This window comes from Esox lucius, chromosome 10 (assembly GCF_011004845.1).
Source record: "Esox lucius isolate fEsoLuc1 chromosome 10, fEsoLuc1.pri, whole genome shotgun sequence".
NCBI classification, from domain to species: Eukaryota; Metazoa; Chordata; class Actinopteri; order Esociformes; family Esocidae; genus Esox; species Esox lucius.
In genome coordinates this window covers 747,740-770,932 of record NC_047578.1, presented here as the reverse complement: position 1 = coordinate 770,932, position 23,193 = coordinate 747,740, and the positions used below count along the sequence as shown (strand labels likewise).

Here is a 23,193-nt window from a genome sequence, read left to right as displayed (position 1 = left end):
CAGCAAGCCTGGAGAGCGGAGGTGGAGAGGAGTGGTGGAGGGGAGAGGTGGAGGGGAGTGGAGGGGAGAGGTGGAGGGGAGAGGTGGAGAGGAGTGGTGGAGAGGAGTGGAGGGGAGAGGTGGAGGGGAGTGGAGGGGAGAGGTGGAGAGGAGAGGTGGGGAGGAGAGGTGGAGAGGAGTGGTGGAGGGGAGTGGAGGGGAGAGGTGGAGGGGAGTGGAGGGGAGAGGTGGAGGGGAGAGGTGGAGAGGAGAGGTGGAGGGGAGAGGTGGAGGGGAGTGGTGGAGAGGAGTGGTGGAGAGGAGTGGTGGAGAGGAGTGGTGGAGGGGAGAGGTGGAAGGTGAGAGGTGGAAGGGAGAGGTGGAAGGTGAGAGGTGGAAGGTGAGAGGTGGAAGGGAGAGGTGGAAGGTGAGAGGTGGAAGGTGAGAGGTGGAGTGTGTGTGATGCTTACACCAGCACAGTGTCAATGGGATTGCTGGCTGGGCACCGAGGGAACATCTTCATCAAAAAACTCATTAATACCAGCCTTGCATTGCTGCCACAGACTTAAGCAATTTACAGGTTGGGCTTTGAACTTCTATAAAGCAACACATTTTTTGCTATGTACACATTCTTCAATGTTTAGTTCTTTATTCCAAGTATGTAATGAAGGCTGAATTGAGGCAAAGCTACAAGGTCCAACCCCTAACCTCACGGTCCCTAAACGCTAGCCCCTTCATGCTAGCCCCACCTTAACCCCGAGCCCATTCTCAACCTTTTCAACCATGAGAGCTACGTTATAAGGGTTAGTGAACTACCCTAGGAAAAAGGGGTATACAATTTGGTGTACTTTACAGAATCCTGTTAAAATGTATGGACATTTCTGAGGTCTTTTTTCAGGTGTTGAAAAAGTTATTGTTCCATAAATTACAATTATTCACAGAGAAATAACAAAATTCAAGCAATTCTTGCAAAAGAACACCTACATACTAACCCCTATCCTCTAGCCCCAAACCCCTATCCTCTAGCCCCAAACCCCTATCCTCTAGCCCCAAACCCCTATCCTCTAGCCCCAAACCCCTATCCTCTAGCCCCAAACCCCTAGCCCTGAGACAAACCCCAAACTGCCCTTTTAAGCACAGACCACAAAATGGAATGCTGCTAAAACCAGTCACCGTGGCCCTTATTTAAATTAACCAAAACAGTAGCCAGCTGATGAGAAAGCTTAGCTAACGCCAGTCCTACTAGCTACCTACATTAGCTAACGCCAGTCCTACTAGCTACCTACATTAGCTAACGCCAGTCCTACTAGCTACCTACATTAGCTAACGCCAGTCCTACTAGCTACCTACATTAGCTAACGCCAGTCCTACTAGCTACCTACATTAGCTAACGCCAGTCCTACTAGCTACCTACATTAGCTAACGCCAGTCCTACTAGCTACCTACATTAGCTAACACCAGTCCTAGCTACAGTGGATATAAAAAGTCTACACACCTCTGTTAACATGCCATGTTCACTTTATAGGTCACATTAAAAGTGGGGTGTGTAGACTGTTTATATCCACTGTACCTGCTTTAGCTAACACCAGTCCTTCTAGCTTCCTACACCAGCTAAGGCTAGTCTTTCGAGCTACATGCATTAGCTAATAACGCCAGTCCTTCTAGCTACCTGCATCATCTAAGGCCAGTCCTTCTACAGTAGCATCTACATTAGCTAATATCAGTCCAGCTAGCTACCTACAATAGCTAACAAGCTGATCCCTTTTTTCTGTTGTTGAGATGAAAAGGGTATTAAAAACATTCTCATGTACTTGTAGGTCATGTTAGTTGATGAGTTAGTGTCATTCACAATGGAAACCATAGTATGTCTATAACACCATTACCGTCATTTTACATAAAACGTTCTTTAATTCAAAAATGCCAATTCATTGCTATTAACAACAAAACTTCTAGCTGATCATCTGAAAGAGTCATTGTTTAACACATGTTGATGTGAAATGGAAACATGTTCTTTCCCTATTCCAGTTCTCTCATGACACTTTGACAGTCAGGTGTGATATGTTCAGACGGTCTGGTTGAGTAAACAACTTATCCTGGGTCACTTCGGTCAGCAACGTGTTGTGGGATCTTGGGCCAAAGCATCATGTGGCAATAAAGCACCTCCTTCTGCAGGCGATGAATGAGACGGTGATGAATTTCAATTACACAATTACTATGTGCCAATCTCCCAACTGGTACATTGATGTAAGATCTTATCAAACTAATCATGTGATTCCAGGACACAGCGTCCCAGTATGACCACAACCCTAACATATCATTTATCCACAGGCTATACTGTATCATCGTTAGACTGGATTCTTCATTCACCAGGCAGGAAACAAAATCCTGGAGTGTCCTGCTAAGCTTTGAACTCCTGGGTCATCCAGCTTAAATCTGTGGGCTATTGATTGGATTTCAAGTGAGCAGGCGGAACAGATTAAAACAGTGTAAAGGGCAGCGTAAGGATAGGATAAGAAAACAGTCTGACAGGAAGTGAATAAATGCATAGAAGTAGGGTATTCCAAACACGACCATATTCCCCAATTTGTGAAGAAGACTCATAAGGTTCTGATCATTACGTGTTCACTATGCTAGGAACTGTCCCATTTAAAACCCAGACTTTTCTCATGTCAACCTGGTTAAGTGGCCTTATAATCTGTTAATTCCATGGAGATAGGACCACCATCATAGAATCACTACTAGAGTTTTGGGTACCAATCTGTGTCCATGTTTAGCATCTGTCTAATTCTCAGTTAGTTAACAGTTGTTCAGGTCTTAATAATGCTCTCTGAAAATAGATTCTTCAAGAAGTGCAAAAACCCAGTGAGTTTGTTCCCCAGAGCTTATAATTACATGAATCTGAAATGTTGTAGTTAAAATGTGCTAATAGAAAATGAAATGACATCTAGAAGAGCTTTACTAGTTTAACAAGAATGACCTCTGAAGTTGTGCCAATGTATTGTGATGATCATCCTAAATCACTACAGGACTACTACTCAAAGTCTACAGGACTACTCCTGTAAGCCTACAGACTACAGGACTACTACTGAAAGCCTACAGGACTACTACTGAAAGCCTACATGAATACTGCTGAAAGCCTACAGCCTACAGGACTACTACTGAAAGCCTACAAGACAACTACAGAAAACCTTCATTGATACCACTGAAAGCCTACAGGACTTGTACTGTAAGTCTACAGACTACAGGACTAGTACTGAAAGCCTACAGGACTAGTACTGAAAGCCTACAGACTACAGGACTACTACTGAAAGCCTACAGACTACTACTGAAAGTATACAGCCTAAAGGACTACTACTGAAAGCCTACAGGAATACAACTGAAAGCCTACAGCCTACAGGACTACTACTGAAAGCCTACAGGAATACAACTGAAAGCCTACAGGACTACTACTGAAAGCCTACAGGACTACTACTGAAAGCCTACAGGACTACTACTGAAAGCCTACGACTACAGGACTACTACTGAAAGCCTACAGGACTACAGGACTACTTCTGAAAGCCTGCAGCCTACAGAACTACTACTGAAAGTATATAGCCTCAAGTACTACTACTGAAAGCCTTTAAGGACTACTGCTGACCATAAATGGTGTTTATCATCAAAAAAGCCCACCAGAGACAATTTTTCTTGCGCCAACTTGAAAGATTCAATCAAAAAAATCAATCAATTTTGATTGATTGAAAGATTTGGTGTTTCTAGAGAGGGACTTCTGCAATTCTACAGAGCTGCCTTAGAAAGTGTACTTAACTCTCCCATAACTGTTTGGGATGGTAACTCCACAACTCAATAGAAGAAGCAGCGGCATAGAGTAGTTCATTAACAGTAAACTCACCTCCATATCAGACATCTATTTGACTGGCATTCAGCGCAAAGGCCTGAACATTTTAAAGGACCCCGCGCATCTCTCTAATCCCTTACTGGTAACCCTCCCCTCAGGGAAGGTACTATTTTCTCAATAGTACCTGCTGTAAGACTCTCCATCTACTAAATGAATCTGACCAGCAGAGTCTTACAGTACTGGCAATCTACTTATATTTTTCTTGGGATATGAGTTGGTGACAGCTTCGCTCATCAGGTGTGCCGCCACTTGGCTGTTTATAATATGGATGATTGCGGCTAAAGAATGCTGCAGACTTTTTATCTTATCATCTTCTTAAATATACCTACAATGGTATGACGATATGTGCGTGTGTATGGAGGGATGGGGGACAGGGAGGTTACTTGTGTTACACATGTTTATGTGTTACTGTTTTTAATGAGCACACTGCACCACATTCCTAGCAACTTAGTTGCATGGCAATAAAGTATTGAATCCTGAAAGCCTCAATACAGCTTGAATACATCCTGCCAGTCTCACGTGATTGCTATGGTAATCCTTAGCCCCCACCCCCCAGGATCAGGTCACACCTGTGCCCCACTCCCTTCAAACCTCCGATCCTAGACAGCCAATCATAGGCAACGATTCCGGAGTCCAGATTTAGCGCAACTATTACTGGCAGTAAACATGTTGACAATGCAGGGAGGGGGATTTAGGGCAGGGAGGGGGATAGAGAGACAGAGAGAGGAGGGGGTAGACAGACAGAGAGGTGGCGGTGGAGCGATACAGACAGACAGATCGATAGATAGACAGACAGACAGAGAAGGAGAGAGTCGAGAGACTGAAACAGAGATAGAGGGAGAGAGACTGACAGACTGATCCAAAATTAATTAAAACCGTAAATAAGTTTTGAATCAATAAGCATGGTCTTGCTTTTGGGTGGCAGAGCTGGCTCCTGAAAGAAAGTGACAAGACACAAAGTGGAAACCGAGCTGCACTTCCTAACCTCTTGCCGAATGTATGATAACATTATGGACACAGATCATACACACACACACAAATAATTCAAAAACAAATCAGACAAGTTTAAAAGAACAAAGGCGGTGACCGTATGTACACACCGTCCATTCGCTCAACTCGCAGGTCACTCGATCTCTGGCGAGCTGTTGCTGAGCCGAACCTAGTGTGCACACTGCCCGCTCAGGCAGGGCGTCTTCCTAATTTATGCTGCCGACAATCAGTCAACCAGTAAAGGGGAAAACATACGTCATTTCAAATATTAATAAGTATTTAGTATTTGCGTGACTCCACTACTAAAAACATATTATGACGATGCCAAGTCAATGATTAACCTATGTTCAAATAGCAATTTACTTTGTTTTAAGTTATGCATGTTTCATTCACCCGTGGTCCCAACGACCTCTGAAAGTTCCATGCATCCGTTTTTTAAAATTCTATCTCTGTATGAAGACAGACAAGCATCATAAATAATGGGGAAACCAGACACCGCAAATATAAGTTTCTCTCTCGTAATTTTATTTAGCTAGCGAATAGAAAAGAGAAGGGACTTCAAGATGCAGAGAACATCTGCCCTGCCATTGGTATTCGCCCAACTCCGTCACTTCCCACTCGATGGAAATTAGCATAAAGTTGAACATTTCTCAACTCTCAATTGTCGCAGGGAGATTTTGTCTCAGAGAGTAGCTCTGCCCGCTGTGGCTGTGATTCGTTGGCTCTCGTAAATTAATGAGAGAGTGCCTCTTTGTAGCTCTAGCAGGCGGAGAGTGTGAATGTTGAGGGAGAAAAGAGAGGGACAGACAGATGGAAGGATACAGGCAGACAGACAGAGAGCAGAGACAGACAGGAGGATACAGGCAGACAGACAATCATGAGGATAGATGAGAATAAGGAATTTAACAGGATCTGTGACAGACTCAGAGCTGACTCATGTTCTCCATGTCATATCTCCCTTCCCCCTTTCTCTTTCCCTAACCCCTCACCTCACTTTCTTTGTCTATTTCTCTCTCTCACTCATTCATTCACTCACTCACTCACTCACCAACTCTTTGTAAACTAAGAGACTTCAGGACATCCCACTGTAATAGCTTTACCAGCGCCAGTGGTACACAACACGTGCATTTTGACAGAACCCAGTAAAACCAAAACAGGCCTGTAAAAAACATATAAAACCTGAACAGTCATGTAAAACCTCTACAGACGTGTATAACACGTAAATCCAGAACAGGCATTTAAAAAAACATGTATAACTGAACAGTCGTGTAAAACTTCTACAGGCGTGTAAAACACATGGAAAACCTGAACAGGTGTGTAAAACACATGTAAACCTGAACAGGTGTGTAAAACACATGTAAACCTGAACAGGTGTGTAAAACACATGTAAACCTGAACAGGTGTGTAAAACACATGTAAACCTGAACAGGTGTGTAAAACACTTGTAAACCTGAACAGGTGTGTAAAACACATGTAAACCTAAACAGGTGTGTAAAACACATGTAAACCTAAACAGGTGTGTAAAACACATGTAAACCTGAACAGGTGTGTAAAACACATGTAAATCTGAACAGGTGTGTAAAACACATGTAAACCTGAACAGGTGTGTAAAACACATGTAAACCTGAACAGGTGTGTAAAACAAATGTAAACCTAAACAGGTGTGTAAAACACTTGGAAACTTAATTTTAAGTTGATGTAGGTTCCTTCAGGAATGTTTCCGGGCCGTTGTGTTCCTTGGGTGAAATGCTAAACACGTATGTAAACATGTCATACTGTACTCACCAATACATGCGTGTACCCGGACAGTCAACTGAGTCCGCAAGACAAGACTATGCTTCTTCCCTCTAGTCCTAGAGAAAGATAGAAAGATAGAGAGGGGAAGAGAGGAAGAGAACAAGAGAGGAGAAGAGAGGAAGAGAAGAGGGGAAGAGAGAGGAAGAGAGGAGAAGAGAGAAAGAAGAGGGGGAGAAAGGAAAAGAAGAGAGAGAAAGCGAGGAGAAGAGAGAAAGAGAGAGGAGAAGAAGGTAGGAAGCAGAATTTGAATTCCACAAGGTTTTTTGTGAACAATACCAATGGGGCAACAGTCCTAGTCTCCTCAGAGCAGATCCACCAGCTTACATGTCTAACCCTAGTCTCCTCAGAGCAGATCCACCAGCTTACATGTCTAACCCTAGTCTCCTCAGAGCAGATCCACCAGCTTACATGTCTAACCCTAGTCTCCTCAGAGCAGATCCACCAGCTTACATGTCTAACCCTAGTCTCCTCAGAGCAGATCCACCAGCTTACATGTCTAACCCTAGTCTCCTCAGAGCAGATCCACCAGCTTACATGTCTAACCCTAGTCTCCTCAGAGCAGATCCACCAGCTTACATTCACATCCAACCTCGCCAGTCAGTTGACCCAAGATCCTTCAAAAGTTCGGAAAACTTGGGGCTGGACTCAGCCCTGCACAACTGACTAACCCTAACCCTAACTGCACACCCTAACCCTGACTTTCTGATTGGCACCATCACCTCCACCATGCTGACTGTTAACACCCCATGGGTGGGTGCTCCATGTCTAACCCTAACCCCATGGGTGGATGCTCCATGTCTAACCCTAACCCCATGGGTGGGTGCTCCATGTCTAACCCTAACCCCATGGGTGGGTGCTCCATGTCTAACCCTAACCCCATGGGTGGGTGCTCCATGTCTAACCCTAACCCCATGGGTGGATGCTCCATGTCTAACCCTAACCCCATGGGTGGATGCTCCATGTCTAACCCCATGGGTGGGTGCTCCATGTCTAACCCTAACCCCATGGGTGGGTGCTCCATGTCTAACCCTAACCCCATGGGTGGGTGCTCCATGTCTAACCCTAACCCCATGGGTGGATGCTCCATGTCTAACCCCATGGGTGGGTGCTCCATGTCTAACCCCATGGGTGGATGCTCCACGTCTAACCCTAACCCCAACAGCTGATGATGGGCTTCAGACAACGAAGGAGACCACACCCACCTACACTCTCAGATTAAAGAGTATCGAAAGGGATTTTCGTGGAGGGATATAGTCACATTAACATCCACTGATGGAGACAAGAAGTTCATTACAAAGCAAATAGTTCCCCTTTAGGTTCTCAGAATGTTTTTTGATTAAAAATTCCAACCGATATCCTAAATTAGGCTATCAATTAGTTGTTCTGGAAGATTATTAAATTGTCTTCAGCCATAGTGACATTAGATATTAGCAATATTATTGTGCAAAGTAGACATATTTTCTGTCAAGAAAGGAACTTAGCACAAAGTGACTGGTGATTTTGACTTTCAATAAATTATTTTATCTCGTTTCCACTTGCTTTGGCAACATAATTTCCATGCTAACAAACCCCTTTTGAATTTAACTGAGTGACAGGGAGAGGGAATGAAAACCAAAGGGACAGACTGCAGAATGATAGTTACCCTGCCATGTCCTCCTGGAAGCCCTCCAGCTCATCTCTCTGCTCAGCCAAGGAAGACTCCAGATCCAGGTAAGTGCCATTATGGGACAGCTGCAAAGCACAGTCATCAAGCTACAGGAAATGAGACAGGAAATGAGACAGGAATGGGGGGAAAGTGAGAAAGAAGAAGAGAGAAAAAAAGAGAAAGGAGATAAAGAACCATGTTACAACAGGCGTCAAGCTACAGGAAAAGACAGAGGCTTTACTATGTTATACAACTGTGCTCATAAGTTGGCATACACTGGCAACTTAGCTCGTGCAAATTGTAGCCTCTTTTTCCTATTTGTAGTGGAGATGAGTGGTACCCGGTGGGGTCTTCTGCTGTTGTAGCCCATCCACCTCAAGGTTGTGCATGTTGTGGCTTCACAAATGCTTTGCTGCATACCTCGGTTGTAACGAGTGGTTATTTCAGTCAAAGTTGCTCTTCTATCAGCTTGAATCAGTCGGCCCATTCTCCTCTGACCTCTAGCATCAACAAGGCATTTTCCCCCACAGGACTGCCGTATACTGGATGTTTTTCCCTTTTCACACCATTCTTTGTAAACCCTAGAAACGGTTGTGTGTGAAAATCCCAGTAACTGAGCAGATTGTGAAATACTCAGACCGGCCCGTCTGGCACCAACAACCATGCCACACTCAAAATTGCTTACATTCAGTTTGGAGTTCAGGAGATTGTCTTGACCAGGACCACACCCCTAAATGCATTGAAGCAACTGCCATGTGATTGGTTGATTAGATAATTGCATTAATGAGAAATTGAACAGGTGTTCCTACCATACCATACCATCTTCTTCCGCTTATCCGGGGCCGGGTCGCGGGGGCAGCAGTCTAAGCAGGGATGCCCAGACTTCCCTCTCCCCAGACACTTCCTCTAGCTCTTCCGGGGGGACACCGAGGCGTTCCCAGGCCAGCCGGGAGACATAGTCCCTCCAGCGAGTCCTAGGTCTTCCCCGGGGTCTCCTCCCGGTGGGACGGGACCGGAACACCTTCCCAGGAAGGCGTTCCGGAGGCATCCGAAAAAGATGCCCAAGCCACCTCAGCTGACCCCTCTCGATGTGGAGGAGCAGGGGCTCTACTCTGAGCTCCTCCCGGGTGACCGAGCTTCGGACTCAATATCTCCAACCTCCCTCGGGATCCAGTCGAAGCTCTGCCGGAGGTGGGAGTTAAAGATCTCTCTGACAGGAGACTCGGCCAGACGTTCCCAGCAGACCCTTACAGTTCGCTTGGGCCTGCCGAGTCTGTCCAGCTTTCTCCCCCGCCATCGGATCCAACTCACCACCAGGTGGTGATCAGTTGACAGCTCCGCCCCTCTCTTCACCCGAGTGTCCAAGACATACGGCCGCAGGTCAGATGAGACGACAACAAAGTCGATCATCGACCTGCGGCCTAGGGTGTCCTGGTGCCACGTGCACTGATGGACACCCTTATGCTTGAACATGGTGTTCGTTATGGACAAACTGTGACTAGCACAGAAGTCCAATAACTGAACACCACTCGGGTTCAGATCAGGGGGGCCGTTCCTCCCAATCACGCCCCTCCAGGTGTCACTGTCGTTGCCCACGTGGGCGTTGAAGTCCCCCAGTAGAACAATAGAGTCCCCAGTCGGAGCACTTTCCAGCACCCCTCCCAGAGACTCCAAGAAGGTCGGGTACTCTGCACTGCCGTTCGGCCCGTAGGCACAAACAACAGTGAGAGACCTATCCCCGACCCGTAGGCGCAGGGAAACGACCCGCTCGTTCACCGGGGTAAACTCCAACACATGGCGGCAGAGCTGGGGAGCTATAAGCAAACCCACACCAGCCCGCCGCCTCTCACCATGGGCAACTCCAGAGTGGTGAAGAGTCCATCCTCTCTCAAGGAGTGTGGTTCCAGAGCCCAAGCCGTGCGTAGAGGTGATCCCGACTACCTCTAATCGGAACCTCTCAACCTCACGCACTAGCTCAGGCTCCTTCCCCGCCAGCGAGGTGACATTCCACGTCCCTAGAGCTAGTTTCTGTGTCCAGAGATCGGGTTGTCTAGGCCCCTGCCTTCGACTGCCGCCCGATCCTCTTCGCACCGGCCCCTTATGGTCCCTCCTGTGAGTGGTGAGCCCACGGGAGGGCTCAGGTGTTCCTAATAATTCTTTTATGTGAGTGTAAATAGTCAATGAGTTTGTTGGCTCTCACATGGATGCGCTGAGCAGGCTAGACACTGAGCCATGGGGAGCAGAAAAGAACTGTCAAAAGACCTGTGTAACAAGGTAATGGAAATTCATAAAGAAAAGGATATAAAAATATATCCAAAGCCTTGCAAATGCCAGTTAGTACTGTTCAATCACTTATTAAGAAGTGGAACATTCAGGGATCTCTAGATACCAAGCCGAGGTCAGGTAGACCAAGAAAGATTTCTGCCAAAACTGCCAGAAGAATTGTTCGGGATACAAAGAAAAACCCCCAGGTAACCTCAGGAGAAATTGCCATGTTTTGTTTTATGCTGCTGCCATTCTGTTATGACCTACAGTTGAATGTGAATCCCATAAGAAATAAAATACACGTGTTTTGCCTCCTCACTCCTGTTTGCTTTTCAAATGGTACATACTGTATATTACCAATACTCAAAATATGACACCTGTAGAGTAGAAGTTGAAGTTGACTATGCAGAATTTTCTGTTTTTTACTACCAGTGTTGGAGTGGATGACTGAGGTAGAAAGTGGTGGCTTCTGGGTAAACACACCCACTTTGTGAGGTACCCAGGCTGCAAGACCCACCACAGGAATTACATCTGTCTCATCGCTCTGTTTATCCTCCACGTTCACACATCTGCTTCACACCCATTTTGAAAACAACTGTCGCCAATAAAATGAAGCCTGTTTTATGGGGTGGGCAGGAACTACAGCTTCTGGATATGTACAGCCAGTCTGGAGAGCCGGGGGAATCCAGTCTGTGGCATAAGCTGGAATTATCCTAGCAGTTATTGGTGTAATAAAGGCTGTACAGAACATTAAATCTGAACATCGAGGAGAATGGAAGAGCAAAAGAAAGAAAGGATGAAAGATGAAAGGAGAGAACAGAAAAATAGAATAAACCAAAACATACAGACAGACAGAAAACTAGAATAAACCAACACATACAGACAGACAGATTTCAGTTCAGCTACATTGAGGGATGGATGGAGGTAAAAACAGAGGAGAGAGAGAGATGGAAATATATAAAGAGAGAGATCTCACCACTCATGTTCACATTTGGCCTCAGGTTTTATAGTTTTTTAAGAAGGGCTTTTAGAGCCAGCTGTAGGAGGGAAAGGAAACCTGGAGATGTTGGAGGGTGTGTTTGTGGGTGTGTTGGAGGGTTTGTTTGTGGGTGTGTTGGAGGGTGTGTTTGTGGGTGTGTTGGAGGGTTTGTTTGTTTGTGGATGTGTTGGAGGATGTGTTGAAGGGTGTGTTTGTGGGTGTGTTTGTGGGTGTGTTTGTGGGTGTGTTTGTGGGTGTGTTTGTGGGTGTGTTTGTGGGTGTGTTGAAGGGTGTGTTTGTGGGTGTGTTTGTGGGTGTGTTGAAGGGTGTGTTTGTGGGTGTGTTTGTGGATGTGTTGGAGGGTGTGTTTGTGGATGTGTTTGTGGATGTGTTTGTGGATGTGTTGGAGGGTGTGTTTGTGGGTGTGTTGAAGGGTGTGTTTGTGCGTGTGTTTGTGGATGTGTTGGAGGGTGTGTTTGTGGATGTGTTGGAGGGTGTGTTTGTGGGTGTGTTGAAGGGTGTGTTTGTGGATGTGTTTGTGGGTGTGTTGGAGGGTGTGTTTGTGGATGTGTTGAAGGGTGTGTTTGTGGGTGTGTTGGAGGGTGTGTTTGTGGGTGTGTTGGAGGGTGTGTTTGTGGGTGTGTTGAAGGGTGTGTTTGTGGGTGTGTTTGAGGGTGTGTTTGTGGGTGTGTTGAAGGGTGTGTTTGTGGGTGTGTTTGTGGGTGTGTTTGTGGGTGTGTTTGTGGGTGTGTTGGAGGGTGTGTTTGTGGATGTGTTGAAGGGTGTGTTGAAGGGTGTGTTGAAGGGTGTGTTTGTGGATGTGTTGGAGGGTGTGTTTGTGGATGTGTTTGTGGGTGTGTTGGAGGGTGTGTTGGAGGGTGTGTTTGTGGGTGTGTTGGGGTAAATGTTTCAGTTTCCCAGGAGGATAAAAAAACAAATGTGTCTATGAACGTGTGTTTGTATGTTAGAGAACATTATTCTATAGCCTGGTGACCTGCCATACAGAACCATAAAGAACACTATTCTATAGCCTGGTGACCTGTTATACAGAACCATAAAGAACACTATTCTATAGCCTGGTGACCTGCCATACAGAACCATAAAGAACACTATTCTATAGCCTGGTGACCTGCCATACAGAACCATAGAAAACACAAATTGGATTGAAAAATAATGTTCCATATGAACGTTCTGTGTAAAGGTTCTGTTTGAATGTTCTGTGTGAATGTTCTGAATGACACGTTTGGTTTTACTGAAGGCCCACTGTACCTGAAGGGCTATAAAAGGTATTAACAATCCAAAACTACTGGTTACTTCCATAATAATATGTCAGATGTATAAATATGACTGTAATTTCAACAATATAAAGGCATTAACAATCCAAAACTACTTGTAACTTGTCCATAATAATATGACTGTAATATGTATAAATATGACAGTAATTCCTACACTGTTCACCATGATGATTCCATCATTGTTTCATTTCCAATCCAATGTCCTGGAGTACAGAGCCAAAACAACAAAAGTGGTCACTGTCCTAGTAGATATAAAATAGGCTGTTACACAAAATATAATATTCAGTATCATATATAAATATAAAATGATTGTTGTTTTTGGTTTTTCTTTTATTGATAGAAAGACAGGGAAGAGAGTGTGCTAAAAGAGCAGTAGGCTGGAATCAAACCCAACATGGCCTCCGTCCCCCAGTCCTTTAGTCTGTTCGGCGATATTGTCTCGAGGCCAGCCTGCAGGGTCACTCTCCCTCCCAGAGACAGACAGACGGCTCTCTGACTATACATAGCATCTCTATCTTTAGCCCTGATGTGACCCAGTGAGCTTGCCATAGCCAGAGGGTGTGTCACTATAGATACCAGTGTTGGGGGCACGGGGAAGGCTCCCAGGGTGTTCGGTCGGCGGTCACTAGCGATCTATACTCGAGTGGGAAGACAGTAGGTTGTCTTGAAACAGTACAGGGTATAAAAACAGCAGCCCTACATGGGTCATGAAGATGGAAATACTGTAATGCCCTCTTGGTGACTGTCTGGCAAGATGCAGTGAAAAACCTGGAAGCTTGGTGGAATGAAACCACTAACCCTCACCTAACCCTGAATCAGCACATGAGCCTGGTTTTTCTGTTGAAAATCTAACAAACCAGAGAGGCAATCCAACTTTGGGGTTTCCCTATTTTCCAGAGGACAGGAATTAGATACCAATCCATGTCTATTTGGTTGGAGATTGTGACTAATCGTGTTGGTAGGGATTTCAAATGTCCATCTATAATATGTCTACCGGAATGGAAGTCTCTGTGACAGTAAAGTAGAAACTTCTGGGGTTTGTGGTATGTTGCCGATATACCACAGATAAGTGCTCTGTGTTGCATTGTGCATAAGAACATCCTTTGTCATGGTATACTGAACATAGACCACACCCCCTCATGCCTTATTGGCTAGGTAGATTAGCGTCCCAGACACTTCCATTTGGGTTGGTTGACCTTGTAGATGAGATGGTGCTGTTTGGAATGGAACCAAAAAGACTCACTGGACCTACACACCTGTGGACAAAGTGGATTAATCTCTGACACCAGAGGTTTGACCATGTAAAGCAGTCTATTCCCTACCCAGTAAAGTGCCTTTCAACCGGGGCAGTGTGGCGTAAGGCTGGGCAGCAACTGGCGGCTAAAACCGGCCTGCAAGTAATTGCTTGTGGCCCCGCTAAACAAAATAATAATCACCTGGAATTCAACAACGAGTCAAATTTAGAATATCAGTTCCCATCGCCGCCACAACTAAAGTACGGGTGAATGTGTGAATATTTCTAAATGTTATCAAGGGATACAATTATCAGATATTCAAATACAATATATTGTTGTGCTTAGTTGTGGTCAATTTGCAGATTCCGGACCCCTTTCCTCCAACAACACTGTAGAGGAACAGGAGCACCGTCTCTCCTTCTAACAGGAGCACCGTCTCTCCTTCCAGCAGGAGCACCGTCTCTCCTTCCAGCAGGAGCACCGTCTCTCCTTCCAGCAGGAGCACCGTCTCTCCTTCCAGCAGGAGCACTCCTTCCAACAGGAGCACTCCTTCCAACAGGAGCACCGTCTCTCCTTCCAACAGGAGCACCGTCTCTCCTTCCAACAGGAGCACCGTCTCTCCTTCCAGCAGGAGCACTCCTTCCAACAGGAGCACCGTCTCTCCTTCCAACAGGAGCACCGTCTCTCCTTCCAACAGGAGCACCGTCTCTCCTTCCAACAGGAGCACCGTCTCTCCTTCCAACAGGAGCACCGTCTCTCCTTCCAACAGGAGCACCGTCTCTCCTTTTCCTATGTGCCTGGAACTGTCTACCTGGTTGAACCAAACAGAGGCTCTGTCCTGTCTACCTGGTTTAACCAAACAGAGGCTCTGTCCTGTCTACCTGGTTAAACCAAACAGAGGCTCTGTCCTGTCTACCTGGTTAAACCAAACAGAGGCTCTGTCCTGTCTACCTGGTTAAACCAAACAGAGGCTCTGTCCTGTCTACCTGGTTAAACCAAACAGAGGCTCTGTCCTGTCTACCTGGTTAAACCAAACAGAGGCTCTGTCTTGTCTACCTGGTTAAACCAAACAGAGGCTCTGTCCTGTCTACCTGGTTAAACCAAACAGAGGCTCTGTCTTGTCTACCTGGTTAAACCAAACAGAGGCTCTGTCCTGTCTACCTGGTTAAACCAAACAGAGGCTCTGTCTTGTCTACCTGGTTAAACCAAACAGAGGCTCTGTCCTGTCTACCTGTCTACCTGGTTAAACAAAACACTGGCTTTATTATGTCTGACTGTCCTAGTTCTATTTGTAAGTTTATATTCCCGTTTGGTTGATATAAAAAACAACAAAACACATTAAACAAGGCTGTGTGATAATTTGATAAAATCTAATTATCACTCATAATAACATTGGCTCAATGGCCGTTCGTGTGAGAAGATAGCGAGCGCCCATATGAAGAAAGACGTGTGGTAGACGCGCAAAATTCGGAAGATATATCTACAAAACTAGAAGATATATCCACACATTTATTGGATGGAAGAATGAATACACACACCTAAAGGCCTACTCGAATACTAACTTTTTCATTTGACTAACCGTGCCAACCCCTTGTTTCCAAAGCCTAAAGGAACCTGCAGACAGGCTGCGGTAAGCGACAACTGCACCGCAAGAAAAATCTGCCTACCGTATGTATACCAATGAGATGTACCTGATCGCTATAGTGACTGAGTTTGCGTTGGTTACCATAGTAGCATCACTGCTCTGGCGAAGTTAGGTTTTTGTTTGTGGTCTAGAAGTTTACAGATGTTGTATGTTTTTGTAAATTGACTAAAAATGAAAGCCAAGGATTTTTTTTAAAATTTTAAATAAGTAATGTAATTGCAAATAATCTGCTTACCTAGAACATTTGCAATTCTCCTCTGTGTGCAATATTATTCTTGTTATAATTATAAGGCTATATTGTTATAAAATAAAAATAAAATTACACATGACAACTGACATTCAATTAACAACTTCACTAGTTGTGCAGGTGCGAAGCTAGCCAGTCAAACTAGTATAAACTACGGTATTATTAAATCTGTCCTCATTTGCGTCCATTATACAGTGGGGAGAACAAGTATTTGATACACTGCCGATTTTGGAGGGTTTCCCACTTACAAAGCATGTAGAGGTCTGTAATTTTTATCATAGGTACACTTCAACTGTGAGAGACAGAATCTAAAACAAAAATCCAGAAAATCACATTGTTTGAATTTTTTTTATAATTAATTTGCATTTTATTGCATGACATACAGTATTTGATCACCTACCAACCAGTAAGAATTCCGGCTCTCACAGACCTGTTAGTTTTTCTTTAAGAAGCCCTCCTGTTCTCCACTCATTACCTGTATTAACTGCACTTGTTTGAACTGGCCAGAGAGCTGTGTAAGGACATCAGGCATAAAATTGTGGACCTGCACAAGGCTGGGATGGGATACAGGACAATAGGCAAGCTGCTTGGTGGGAAGGCAACAACTGTTGGCGCAATTATTAGAAAATGGAAGAAGTTCAAGATGACGGTCAATCTCCCTTGGTCTGGAGCTCCATGCAAGATCTCACCTCGCGGGGCATCAATGATCATGAGGAAGGTGAGGGATCAGCCCAGACCTACATGGCAGGACTTGGTCAATGACCTGGTCAATGACCTGGTCAATGACCTGAAGAGAGCTGGGACCACAGTCTCAAAGAAAACCATTAGTAACACACTACGCCGTCATGGATTAAAATCCTGCAGCGCACCCAAGGTCCCCCTGCTCAAGCCAGCGCATGTCCAGGCCCGTCTGAAGTTTGCCAGTGACCATCTGGATGATCCAGAGGAGGAATGGGAGAAGGTCATGTGGTCTGATGAGACAAAAATAGAGCTTTTTGGTCTAAACTCCACTCGCCGTGTTTGGAGGAAGAACAAGGATGAGTACAACCCCAAGAACACTATCCCAACCTTGAAGCATGGAGGTGGAAACATCATTCTTTGGGGATGCTTTTCTGCAAAGGGGAAAGGATGACTGCACCGTATTGAGGGGAGGATGGATGGGGCCATGTATCACGAGATCTTGGCCAACTCAGTAAGAGCATTGAAGATGGGTTGTGGCTGGGCCTTCCAGCATGACAACGACCCGAAACACACAGCCAGGGCAACTAAGGAGTGGCTCCGTAAGAAGCATCTCAAGGTCCTGGAGTGGCCTAGCCAGTCTCCAGACCTGAACCCAATAGAACATCTTTGGAGGGAGCTGAAAGTTCGTATTGCCCAGCGACAGCCCCGAAACCTGAAGGATCTGGAGAAGGTCTGTATGGAGGAGTGGGCCAAAATCCCTGCTCTGTAATTGCTTCTGTACCAAATATTGAGTTCTGCTTTTCTGATGTATCAAATACTTATAAATAACTTAAAAATCATACAATGTGATTTTCTACATTTTTGTTTTAGATTCCGTCACTCACAGTTGAAGAGTACCTGTGATAAAAATGACAGATTTCTACATTCTTTGTAAGTGGGAAAACCTGCAAAATCGGCAGTGTATCAAATACTTGTTCTCCCTACTGCATACAGTCTAATACCAACCTGATAAGCACACAATTGTACCAAAGTTCCCTCACGCTGAATTATTTTGGTTTATGTCCCTGTCTGCAGAGCGCAAAGTTAAAATGTATAATAATGGGATATCCGACAATGATATACGTATCCTATTTTTTCCTCTCATATCGGTGTTGTCAGTGAATGAGGGTTTGATTGGTTGACAAGACGAACACCGTTCATTGGTTTCCAACACATTTGAACTGTGGGCGCCTCCACCCGTGAACAAGCCTGCACAGAAAGCAGCATCACTCACGGGATCAAGCACCGCGCACCACGCCGCTCGCAAAACAGCTTGCGGTTTGCCGCCCAAAGCCCTACTCCAATTGAAAGTCTATGAGACCTTCACCGCCACCCGTGTGCAGGTGACTTTAAGACATTGTAACCGAGAGGGGACCTACCACTTGTGTAATATGCAACTGGCTCAGGTTTTCTATATGTGATTAAGAGCAGGAAAAAAAGAGTCTGCAAAATATGCTGAAAACTGGTCCTGAGTAAAACTGGCAATACCACCAAACTTTTTTCCCGCCTCTAAAACGTTTTCATCCAGTTAAACACACTGAAAGCATGACTCAGCATGCAGCTGAACACACCAGCCCTTCTGTTAGTCGGAAACAACTATAATAACAGTATTTTAAAAGGAAAATGTTGTAAAGTATATTTTAAGATAATAATGACAACATAGACCAGGGGTGTCCAAACAGTTCAGACCTCAACAACCAGGTGAGTGTATAAAGTAACCAATTAGTGACTTAATAAATTAATTAAGTACAGGTGAGAGTGAAAACCTGCAGACACTCTGCCCTCCGTGGAGGTTTGACACCTGTGACACAGACAAATAAATATATCGTCATTAATATATTGACGGAAAATCAGGAATATATTGTGATGAAAGTTTTGGCCCATATTGCCCAGCCCTACATTAAATGCTTGAAGTCATAATGCAGACTGAATTGATTCTGAGAGGATGGGGGTGAAATGTTCTGTCATGAATCTATAACAGCATTCATGGCTAAGTAGACTGAATTGATTCTGAGACAAGGACTGTGATATGTTCAGTCATGAATCCTTAAGTCCAGACACTCTGGCCGATGCTATATAAGTTTAACTTACAGATCACCATAACATGCAAAACGATTCTGTTTCTAGTCAAGTCAAATTATGCGTTTGAATTTGCAGCCCAGTGGCCAGACTGTGTATACACCCTGAGGTCAGAAGAACCCAACAGGTCTTTTCACACTGAATTGTTCTTCGCTCCCGGCTGTCTTAGTCCCAGGCTGGGCTAAGGGTGGTGCTAGCCCACTGCATTTCTGCCTGTCTTTCTGTCTGTCTGTCTGTCTGGCTTCCTGCTGTCTGGCTGGCTGCCTGTCTGTTAGCCTGTCTGTCTGGCAGAGGGATTGGTCAGCACAGGGATTAAGTTTGTTAGTTGCGTTAGTTGTGCATACCACATTGTCTTTGATTGGATACCAGGTTTGCCTTCTCTGTTGGCCTACAAACACATCTACACACACTCAACCAAACAAGACAAAACAGAAAACACACACAAATGTGCCTCCATGCACACACACGCACACAATTCTGAGAGAAGAGTAAAAGGAGGATGTCAAAAGGAGATGAATATTAAGAAGGAGAGGGAGGAGGAGTGGGAGGAGGAAAGAGAACAGGGAGGAGGTGAGGGAGGGAGGAGAACGAAAGGGAGGGAGGGAGGAGGAGGAAGAGAACAGAGAGGAGATAAGAGAGGGAGGAGGACAAAAGGGAAGGAGGCAGAGGTGAGGGAGGATGTGGGGGAGGGGTGGAGGGAGGAGGAAGAGAGCAGGGAGGAGGTGATGGAGGGAGGGAGGTGAGACGGCGCAGCGCATGAGGAGACAGAGGCCATACAGGGACACCACAAAGGGTCAGAGTGAGGAGAACCAAAGAGCCAGAGGTTCCAGAACCAACCCACAGGCATTCTGGGAGACTGAGCTATATTTTACATTTTACAGATCTCAGCAACAGCCAATCAGACTGCTCGGCCATCAGTACCATAATAACATGGTAGGAGGAAGACAAACAGAGAGAAAGCAAGAGAGCAAGAAGGAGGAGAGTTGAAGAGAAGAGAAAGACAGAGAGATTTTGACAACATGATGAGGAGAAAGAAAGGGAAAAGAGGAAAGCGAGTGAGACAGCCAGAAGGAGGTAAACAAGAAGACATACAGGAAGACATACTGACAAATACACTGACATATAGATAAGGTCCATAACCAGACTGACAGTCCAAAACCAGACTGACAAAGTCTATAACCAGACTGACAAAGTCTATAACCAGACTGACAAAGTCTATAACCAGACTGACAAAGTCTATAACCAGTCTGAAGCAGTTCATAACCAGACTGACACAGTCCATAAAATGACTGACGCAATCCATAACTAGAATGACATAGTCCATAACCAGTGACGCAATCCATAACCAGACTGACGCAGTCCATAACCAGACTGACGCAGTTCATAACCCGACTGACGCAGTTCATAACCAGACTGACTGTCCATAAACTTCCAGAAGCTAAAATGTTAAATGTTACACATCTGTCCCTTCACATGCCCATTGACAGAGTTCTCAGAGTTCAGCTCTGCAAAAGCAGAGGTTTCATTGGTTAGATATGATAGGAGATCATTCATTTACAGTGTCTCCCACCCGTTTTACGTAAATATGACTTACACCAATTTACTTACTTGTGTCACGTCATGACTTACTTTGTATGTCTAGTTACATACTGTGAGTTAATATGACTAGTTATGAGTTATTACAATGTCTAGTCTAAATACTGTATGTGTGTGGGCATGTGTGTTTAAGTGTGTGTGGTGTGTGTTTGTTTGTATGTGGGTGTGTGTGTTTGTGTGTGTGTGTCAGGAGGATATGACATTGTAACATTGTAGAGAAGGGTTTAGGTTATACTTGAACTGTAAACCTGAAGTTAACTAAACATCAATAAAGTTATAACCGTGTCTCTATCTTACAACCTATTTTAAAATGTCGAATGCAAACACACACGTACACACAATAGCATTACCCCGTCAATCATGACGTGACTGTCACTTTTAAATGAATGAGACGGCCTGGATATATCTGGGTGGCTGAGCTAAACTAATGCTTGGCGTCCACCTGTCGCCGTACACACGAATAGCTAACTGGCCCGTCCGGCGACTAAAGCAAAGACAGACCTCGTCTGTAGCTACAACGTTAATAAAATCCGGAGAGAAAAAGGAAACAGTGTTTGTCAACGGTGTGAATGTTTGTTGGCACCCATTGACGTCGCTTTGCTGGAGGCTACAAAATGTTGAATTATTTGTATTTGCTGCTACGCAAGTTCCCTCTTCCGCCTGTAACAATCAGCTGGTGTTGGTCTTATAAATAGCCTGCCAGGTCAGGTCTGTGGTTGACACATTAGCAAGTTCAGGCTTACATATTAATAGTCCATGGGAAACGAATATAGTTTATGTGCAATAATTCTGCTTAAAATGTAAATGACATGAAAACATTGCATACCTTATGGGGGGCTCTGAGAAGCCGGTGCACCCCAGCTATCTGATTGATAAGCGGGATGTCCTCTCGGAACGTGTAATGCGGCGGTCGTGTCGGCTCCGGGAAGTTGGTGCTGTTGAATGGATCGGTGTCATCTAGAAACTGAACCCTGCAGACAAATGTAGCCATGGTGTGTCCATGCAATAAACTCCACGCATGAGGGGCAGCTAGCCCGGGTTACTAATTAGCCCTGTCGCCTAGCGAGGAGGGAGCGAGGACCGTCTCACCGTGTCCTGGTGCCCGTAACAACAAAATCAGCAGGTTGCCAAGTTTGCGCAGCGGCTGGACACAAGACACACCTCCGCTCTGTGGTAGGGCACACTCTCTGCTTAAAAATCCGAGTTAGCGACTTCATATAAAGTCAGTTGGACTGGCACAGATAAGGATTTCTGTTCGAGGGCAGACTGCGCCTAGACTCAGCATGTATGATGTAGTCGGTTTGTTAGTGTGCAGTCACTATCCGTCCCCTGCGTGTGGCGGTTGAGGCTCGTGGTACACGCGCGTAGTAGGCTCTTGTCACAGCAGGTGGCCAATGACACAAGAGAGGGGGAGGGATGGAAAAGAAGAGCGACGAAAGAAGAAAGATATTCGTCTGCATGGGATAGCCCGTGTCGCCATGGAGAGAAAATCCATGTCTTTGCGACCCCTCATCCCCACCCAAACTCTATCCTCCTTTGCATGAGCGTGATAATTTACTGCGTGGGGTTTCTGGTTTTAAAGTGAATGGCGACCCCTTCAGGCATGAAGTGTTCCATGCACCATACCGTGCGTCAGTCATGGTAGGGCACAGTATGTTGCAGCTAAAAGCTCTGTCATGACTCTCATTGGCTTAGGGGCACAGCCCCACCTGTTGTCAACAGAAAGAACTGCAACAAAATTATGTTATTTTTATTTCTCGAAGATTACTTCCTATTATTTAGTATCAATGAATATATCATCTTCCTAAATTGCATATAATTTGTGTTAGGATTTTATTTCATGTTCATTGGTCCCTGCCTTGCTGCTTCAGACTAAGTTCTGCCGATTCGTGTTTGCAGTAGTAGGCCATAAGCTAAGCGTGAATGTGGGGCTAGCCCCTCTCTCACAATGCAATGTACATTGTACATGTGAAAATATTAATACACATGCTCAGAATGTTAGTGTGATCAATGTATATCACACAAATTTGATGCCAAGTGCTGACTGCCGGTAGCCCCACTACAGCGTCATTTCATATTTCAGACTTGATTGGCTGTCTGTCTGTCTGGCGCCAACATTAGTCGGCAAGAAGAGCGAGGAGGGTAGATTGTCTTAGTTAGCTTGTTAGCTTCACCAACGCCAGATAACTTCAGAAAAGGAATAAAGTGGATTTCATACTTGAGCATTTGGGCTTACTTGGAAGTGTAAATGTCGCAGCCCAAGTTGACAGTGCATACAGGCGCTCCATTGAGCAGCATAACAAACAGGTGGAGGAAAACAGGTACGTTCTCAGTCGGATCATAACGTATTAAACTGTGTGGACAATGTGAAACCGCACTGTGGGGGCACGACCACTCAGTGGACTCCCTGAATCCTGGAATATTCAGATGCATTTACGATACTATGTGTGAGGGCGATTCAAGACTTCAGAGGGACTATCACGTTCAGCCCATCTTCAAAGGGACATCCAGCACTGTACAAAACTAACTGTTAGATTGTATGTATGAAGTGTACAGGGAGGAGATAGCCAAGCAAGTGGACGAGACATCATTTGTTGCCATACGGGCAGATGAGACACAAATGGTGGTTGTGTTGCGATACATGTTGCCTGACAAAACAGTGACAGAGAGGTTTTTGGAGTTTGTGATAAAGTCAAAGATAAAACTGGACTCAGCCTCTCTAATAGCATCAAGGGTGTGCTGGAACCACTGAAGCTGGGAGAAAAGCTTATCGCTCAGACTTATGATGGTGCAGCTGTAATTAGTGAAAAAGTCTGAGGGGTACAG

General features: G+C 45.2%; 1 protein-coding gene across 1 annotated transcript in view; it reads right to left on the bottom strand.

The window, feature by feature from the left end:
• Positions 1-21,906, bottom strand: part of fhod3a (formin homology 2 domain containing 3a) — a 66,034-nt gene extending 44,128 nt beyond the window's left edge. The window contains 3 exon segments of the mRNA XM_029122846.2: positions 6,650-6,717; positions 8,304-8,413; positions 21,194-21,906. Of these exon segments, the coding sequence (XP_028978679.2) occupies positions 6,650-6,717; positions 8,304-8,413; positions 21,194-21,358 (343 nt within the window). The 5' untranslated portion in view covers positions 21,359-21,906.
• Positions 21,907-23,193: the final 1,287 nt, after the last annotated feature.